This window comes from Branchiostoma floridae, chromosome 2 (genome assembly GCF_000003815.2).
Source record: "Branchiostoma floridae strain S238N-H82 chromosome 2, Bfl_VNyyK, whole genome shotgun sequence".
In the NCBI taxonomy this organism is placed as follows: domain Eukaryota; kingdom Metazoa; phylum Chordata; class Leptocardii; order Amphioxiformes; family Branchiostomatidae; genus Branchiostoma; species Branchiostoma floridae.
In genome coordinates this window covers 3,325,338-3,333,014 of record NC_049980.1, presented here as the reverse complement: position 1 = coordinate 3,333,014, position 7,677 = coordinate 3,325,338, and the positions used below count along the sequence as shown (strand labels likewise).

At 40.8% G+C, this 7,677-nt stretch overlaps 1 protein-coding gene across 1 annotated transcript; it reads left to right on the top strand.

Moving 5' to 3' along the window:
• The first annotated feature begins 40 nt into the window (after positions 1-40).
• On the top strand, positions 41-3,904 carry LOC118404739 (40S ribosomal protein S15-like). The gene is made up of 4 exons (XM_035804030.1): positions 41-145; positions 570-667; positions 1,165-1,399; positions 3,735-3,904. Exons 1-4 carry the CDS (start codon positions 143-145, stop codon positions 3,846-3,848), a joined length of 450 nt encoding a protein of 149 aa, XP_035659923.1. The 5' UTR covers positions 41-142; the 3' UTR covers positions 3,849-3,904.
• Positions 3,905-7,677: the final 3,773 nt, after the last annotated feature.

Sequence of the window (7,677 nt, the reverse complement as noted above, 5' to 3'; positions counted from 1 at the left end):
ATTTTTAGACTAATATTCAGGGTTTTTATTTATCACCCCTGATTTTTAGTGGTCTGTACTAAAAGGGGTTACTAAGGGTCACGGCGCAAGCCTATTGGGTTCAACATCCGGGTTCTTCCTCTTCGACTCGTACCTGCTCAAAATGGTGGGTTTTATTTCTTGGAGTTGGGATATCTTAGAAATCGGGTCCCATCGGCGACTTTAGCGAACTTTTTGGTGTCATCTTAAATTTTAAAATGACAGAGGAGAATATAATATATCATACTGTTGTGTTATTTTGTCGTTGATTGCGCAAGTTTCCCTTCAAAAATGGTTCGTTTCTGTGGTGAAGTGTCTGAAACTTGTCAGTGGCTCAACACACGTTTGTACGTCATATGCTTTTCTTTTCGTTTGCTCATAGATATCTTTGAATAGAAAGAAATGTGTGAGACTAGAAGGAATTTGCTAAATTATTGTATGAACGTTTGGAAAGTTATGTATTTGTGGGTTTATCTTTGTTGTATACTGTTAAATAATACTAGTACCAAATTCTTTTCCGTGCCCCCCTCCCACACTTTTGCCATATCTAGGCGGACGCAGCAGAACAAGCCGCTCTCAAGAAGAAGCGTACCTTCAGGAAGTACACCTACCGCGGTGTCGACCTGGACCAGCTTCTGGACATGTCCAGGTGCGTGGGTGCAAGAATGAAAGAATTGTTTTTGATAGAAAAAAACTCACTAGACACTAGTAGTACGTACCTCAGTCCGACCTATCCATAATAATCTGTGCATGTACAGGGGTGCTTATGCATTTGCACGACCCTGTGCAATTCGTACAAATAGTATGTGATACGCACAAATCACTATGCGAAAACGTACAAACCTTATGTGACACACACGAACCATATGCGATTTGCATGAAGCCTATGCGAAAACGGCCAAGTTGCCGCCGCCAACCACTGATGTTAACATAAATATGTAATTCGAATAATTTTTTGGTCCATTTGGTATGGCATATCATTTTTCATATTTGATTGACATTCTTCAATAAGTAAATGTTGAAAATAAGCATAGTGGTCCTCATTTCATCGTGGTGCATATTGGCCTGTTTCACTAAAAATGCACTGGCTAGACCATGGGCTAAGGTGTTGCTGTTTTTTTGCCCCATTAAACGCCCCATCTGCAGTGAACAGCTGATGGAGATGATGAAGGCCCGTCCCCGCCGCCGGTTCTCCCGCGGCCTGAAGAGGAAACATCTGGCCCTCATCAAGAAGCTGCGCAAGGCCAAGAAGGAGTGCCCCGCCCTGGAGAAACCCGAGGTGGTGAAGACCCACCTGAGGAACACCGTCATCGTTCCCGAGATGATCGGCAGCATCGTGGCCGTCTACAACGGCAAGACTTTCAACCAGGTGGAAGTCAAGGTCAGTAGACACAGGGTTCTCCCCAGAATTTTTTAGTGTAGTGGAGGGGCTAGCAAAAATAACTCGAACCAACACGCTGCACTTGCATGAAAATGGGTTCATTTTGCAATGACAGAGGGTATCAAATACTACAAGTATCATAGTGATTTCTTTGTTATAAAGTGGCAAAAGGACTATTGTTTTGTTCATCACCCATTCACAAGTTTTTGCAGACAATGCAGACTGGAAAAGTAATGCCACTTGGCACAAAATCTGTGAATTTTCATGGATTTTAGCAAAACTAACCAAGAAAATAGGGAAGGAACACATTAAATTTCAAAAGTAGTATAGTGGAGCTGGGCTAAGAGTATAGTAGAGGGCCTCCGTTATTCCTTGCTTTGGGGAGGACTCTGAGACATCAGTGCAGATAAATGGCAAATGTGCTACAAGTTGTTGCCAAAGTCGAGGCACATACTTAATTTGAGGCACCTTATTTGAGGGGCCCTCACTCTACACTGTTTCATCAGTCTAAGGTTTCTCTAAATTTTTCCAAGAAAAAAGCTTCTAGCAGTCTTGAATAGGCTAGAACCCTGTGTGGTAGGGGTGGGTACCAATACAAAGCAGTTTTTTTCTTGTTGGACCAGACTGGAAAAAATGGTCCTGAAAAAAATCAGTGGACTGCATTTTGGACTGACTATCAAATTAAAAATTATAGAGGCAGACATTTGCATGTTTTGGGGGTTACCAGCTCAAGAAAATATCAAGAGCAAAGTAAAGGATAGTTGATAGTTTCTGCGGGCATAAGTGTCGTTTACACGAAGATGGAATTTCAAAACGCCAGTAGAAGTTGGATACTCTATCAAACAGATTACTTTGTAGCAAAATGGACTTAAAGTATTGAGTATTGCCCATCCGCAAGTTTTCAAAGACAATTAGGTCCAGGTCCAGACCGTACCTGGACCTGAATTTCATGTACCGTTACCCACCCTTATTCAGGGGTGCCTAAGCATTTGCACGAACCCTATGAAATTTGTACGAATATTATGTGATACACACGAATCACTATGCGAAAACGCACGAATATCATGAAATTCTCACGAATCACTATGCAAAAACGCACAAATATTATGAAATTCGCACGAATCACTATTTGATTCACACGAACCTTATGAGATTTGCACGATCCTTATGCAAAAACGGCGGCCGGGAGGAGGCATGATTTTGAGCGTTTCTACCCGTGATATTTATATTTCAAGGCATGGAATGGACATTTACCGCCGCAAAGATGTATTTGATAGCCTATGAGCTACTGTTTTGCTTCATTTCGGCGTGTTACATCGTATTTTCCGTCGCCGTCGATCGAAGCCGCCATCTTGAAAATCCCGCTTTGTCTGTCATGTGGACCCGGCAGTGGTTGCGCAATTTCGCATAAGGATCGTGCAAATCTCATAAGGTTCGTGTGAATCACATAGTGATTCGTGCGAATTTCATAATATTCGTGCGTTTTCGCATAGTGATTCGTGTGTATCACATAATATTCATACAAATTTCATAGGGTTTGTGCAAATGCTTAGGCACTCGTTATTGTGTAGTATAAAAATGGACCCTGGGTGTATGCATTCATTAGTACCCTTTGCCCTTAGCTATGATGAAAGTGCAGGGGTCCTGAAATCAGCTGGTGTGTGAGCTGAGCCCCCTGGCGACCCCTGACCCCACAGCTGCATGTGGCGGCACGTGGGGCAGGGTGCCAGCTGGGGTGATCCTGCATGGACCTGAGCAACCGCAAGTTAAAATACTCCGGCATTTAGCAATTAGTGCACTGTCTTAAAGATTGTACAAATGCCTTGATCAAGAGGGTCAGTGACTTTAGATTGGGAATTGTGTTTTCTGGCAGTTTAAGTAGGACTGTAGCTAAACTTTCTACATATACCTCATAAGTTGTCTAACTTAAGGTTCATGTCTGGACCTGAACATCTACTGTACCGATACTTTTACATAAACCCAAAGAACTTTTGGATACAATATTCTGGATAAAGATATGTTATTCCAGTGACTTTCTTTTGAAATTAGAATATGTAGAATATATAGAACATACAAAGAACACAATTTACAGCTAAAAAGGCCAGTTGGCTTCATTTGTAAATTGCAAGTGATTGATTGATTTTGGCCTAGATCTGGACCTGTACCTTAACTGTTATACTTTAGACCTAAGATCCTGCCGAAACACTGTTGCATTGGTCAACTTTTGAGCATACTTTCTCCATAGAATGTGGTCTTGCACTGCCTTTGGAATGATTTCCATGTTGTTATACTTGCACCTGAAAATTCTTGACACTTGCGTTCTCTTTGTTCGCAGCCCGAGATGATTGGACACTACCTGGGGGAGTTCTCCATCACATACAAGCCCGTGAAGCACGGCAGACCCGGTATCGGCGCCACCCACTCCTCACGGTTCATCCCGCTCAAGTAGTCACCATGGGGCTGCGTTATCATAGTTACCAACAATAAAAACTAAAAATATCATCACAACTGTCTACTTTCTGTCTTCTTAATGTTGTAATATAGTTTATGATAATGATGATGATGATAGTTTATGAAGAACATCAAGAGTTTTCTTTTACACAAACAGTTTTTCTCACCTGCTGACGTTTCAATGTCTGTCAGACATCTTCCTCAGAGGTTCTAACTGGAGGGGGGTACAAGCTCAGCCACGTTTGTGATAGCGTTCTCACTGCGAAAGCGCCACCCACATCGGCTACATAAAGCGGTGAGAAGCAGAACTCCAGTTAGAATCTCTGAGGAAGATGTCTGACACTGACAGACATTGAAACGTCAGCAGGTGAGAAAAACTGGTTTTGTAAAATTAAAGAAAACTCTTAGTCTTATGTCCTACAATCTACCAACCGGATAAAATTATTTATGAAGGCTTGACATCCATATAAACTATATTCAGATTCATTTCAATCTCTACAACTGGATAAAAAACAGAGATTAACTTCCAGACATTTCGAGTGACATGCATCACCCTTCTTCAGAGTCACTAGGAATAGAATAGGCAGAACAAACAGGTAGAACAATTCAATCTGAAGAAGAGTGATGGATGTCACTCGAAAGGTGCAGAAGTAATTCTCCGTTTTTTATGCAGTTGTAGTCTATTATAGAGACTGAACTGTATTTGAATATTGTAATATACGTGTAGTATGTTCTGTTACTGTTAGTCTAAGGCCACACCAGTTTAAATGGTTACTCATGTCGCCTGCCCTTATTTTTTCCATAAGGCCACAGCAAATAAATTTTATGGATGACATCCTCTGCAGACTGCAAAAATAGGGAAAAAAAAAGATGGGTGAAAAAAAACAAGATGGCTACATTTTCAAAAATAGGCACCATAAAGTTGTGAAGACTGTTGTAAATAGAATTAAAGGGACAAAACATGGTATTGGAGGCAACAAGGCATTCATCCCTGTATTCAAGACATGTACTAGTGTGGTAAAAGTGAAACTAGTGTGGTAGACTGGCATCACCAACAAAGTTGGTAACCACACTCATAGCTTCAATATTGGTGTCACTTTTACAACTATCCAATAAGTTAAATTTCTACAACTACAGTCCTGGGTACCTCACAAGTGTCACTACTACAAGTACAATTATTAGGCTACAACACAATGTATTTGCTCATAGACGACTTTCACCCTTCCCATAATACACTGCGACAGGGTTCCGGATATGGATGTTGACTGGGATGTTACCACCGTTGCCCAGGGTGCGAAACCAGGCTGAAAACAGCTAAAACCTTCAATACGACGGCGGCAAAGCATATTAACTAATGATTTGTCTAACAAATATAGTTACAGTGCCCGGGACATGGTAAAAATCACTTTCTGACAACAAAGAACAAAGGCTGCAGACAAAATGCAAGTCATCGGGTGAAGCCAACTAACAGCCACAGTGGTGACGGGCTTGTTAGTTTATACTTCTGACCACAAAAATTGGAAAATTCTCAGCCCTGATAATAGTTTTACAATATTTTTCGGACAACTCATTAGTTTATATGCTTTGCCGCCCTCGTATTGCAGGTTTTAGCTGGTTTCACCCTGGTTTTGCACCCTGGGCAACGGTGGTAACATCCCAGTCAACATCCATATCCGGAACCCTGTCGCAATGTATTATGGGAAGTGTGAAAGTCGTCTATTTTGGTACTTTATGTCATGTTGACCATCCCTGCAGAAGAAAAAAATCTTGTTTTTTTCTTCTGAAATCGGGAAAATTAATGCGCGCGCTGATGTCATCCATAAAATTTACTTGCTGTGGCCTAAAGAAAAAAAATGTTTGCACCTACCATTCAGCAAATTTTCACTACATTACATTAGTATGAAGTCATGCAATAGCTTTCCAGTGACTTCATACTAATGCAATGTAGTGAAAATTCGCTGAATGGAAGGTGCAAACTTTTTTCTTCTTTTTTTTCACCTTCTTGTCTGCCCTCTCCTGTCCGAACCATGCACCAAAGAAGATCTGGAAGCTCTGACCCCCAGAGGAAGGGAGTGTGTGGAGTATTGGAGCAGGAAAGTGTAGTGATGACACGACGAAGAAGAAGATAGCTTTCCAGTACAGTCAAACCTGTCTATAGCGGCCACTCAAGGGACTGGAGAAATGTGGCCAAATCCTAATCTCCTAGCAAACTACGATTTCAAACCCACTGTAAGGTCGCAGTGTATCTGTATCTACGGGACCGGAAATCGTGTGGCTGTGGTTGCATTAGACAGATGGCAGCTATAGACTATTTCTTAATGCTTAGCACACGTTCTCATTGAAATGTCGAAAATGGCATTTTTTTGGTCGAAAAATAAATCGGCTTTATTTTCAGTGAAAACTACCAGGTTGTTAAGGAAAATTCCTCTTTTAACCATAGCATAAATATGGCAACTTATTATTTTTTGTCCCATTGGTAATGCATTACAGGGCAAACAAACGTTACCGGTAACGTTTGTTACAACAGTAAACTTAACCCCTTTTCTTCAAAAGGATTAACAACAGTATTGGCTACATCATTTAGGCATAAGTTGACGTCCCTAGGGACATTTAAAAAATGGGCAGCATTTTTGCACCATGTCAGACAGAATGCTTAGAAAGCATCAAACAATGGTGACGATTGTTACAGTCATTTCTGCACAACATTTTGTAAGCAAGGTAGGATACAAAGGGCAGTCAATGACCCTTTTTGTTTCTTTAGAAAACCAGAAAAAAACTGTAAAGTGTCACAAAAACAGCCATTTCTAGTCTTATACGTGGATAATATAACCGTGGCAACCATCGTACTCATGGTGGTAACGTTTGTTACCGAATCTGACGACAGGCTTAAACCTCCTCACACAGCGATCTGACGTGATCGGGCAGAGAGCCTGGGTAGCAGGTTTCATCCGCCGAACAATCATTTGGGGAACCGAATTGTTCCATTTTTGGCTACTATTTGAATTCTTCGTATCTTCTCAGGTGACAGCCATTTTTTAGGGGTTGAAATCCCACCCAAGGCCATAATAACCTTCAAAGCCATGAACCAATATGAATGTTGTGGTGCATCTTTTGCAAAACATTACAGGGGTTGTGAAAAAACAACGAGAACGAGCCTTAGGTCAATGGGAAAAATCCAAGGGACCGACAAAAAGTGACCGCAATGGCCTGGTAGGCGCTATGCAAAGGTGGCCGCTAATACAGGTTTGACTGTATATGCATTATAAGATATTGGTACATTTATTATAAATAAAGAAATAAACTTTTCCTTAAAATCAGTAAAACTTACCCAAGCTTTTATCACCTTACCGACCAACAAAAATCAATCTTTTTACTTAAGTCGTCCAACCCCTTTATATATGAAAATGTTGGACAATTCATCTTCCACTGCTTACGGAAAAGAAGTCAAACCCATCAAATAGCTTAGGTGGAAATAGATTTAGTTTAGACGTTATTCCCTTCTGATTTATTATGAATATCATTTCCCTTCTTTGTTAATAATGTTTATGTATACCACTACTACTTTACTTTGTATGCAATTAGCCCTCGGGCATGAATTTGCAATAAAGATTATTATTATTATTATTGCAGTAAAATTTTACCTTCACGAAGGACCTTCATTGTACTTTGGAATCTTGTATACATGAAGCTACTGTGCTGTGTGTTCGCTTTTGTTAGCCTAGTTTCCGGCTGTATCATAGCTCCCGAGTCTCTTCTCTCCTCCTTGCAAATTTGTATTTGCAGATAGGACAGAAGAAACTCGGGAGCTTTAATACAAGCTACGCCAG

What these genes read in the sequence shown, in the direction of transcription:
- LOC118404739 (XM_035804030.1), top strand. An exon ending in CAGCTTCTGGACATGTCCAG is followed by an intron (nt 668 to 1,164) that starts GTGCGTGGGTGC and finishes CCCCATCTGCAG; the next exon opens with TGAACAGCTGATGGAGATGA. An exon ending in TCAACCAGGTGGAAGTCAAG is followed by an intron (nt 1,400 to 3,734) that starts GTCAGTAGACAC and finishes CTTTGTTCGCAG; the next exon opens with CCCGAGATGATTGGACACTA.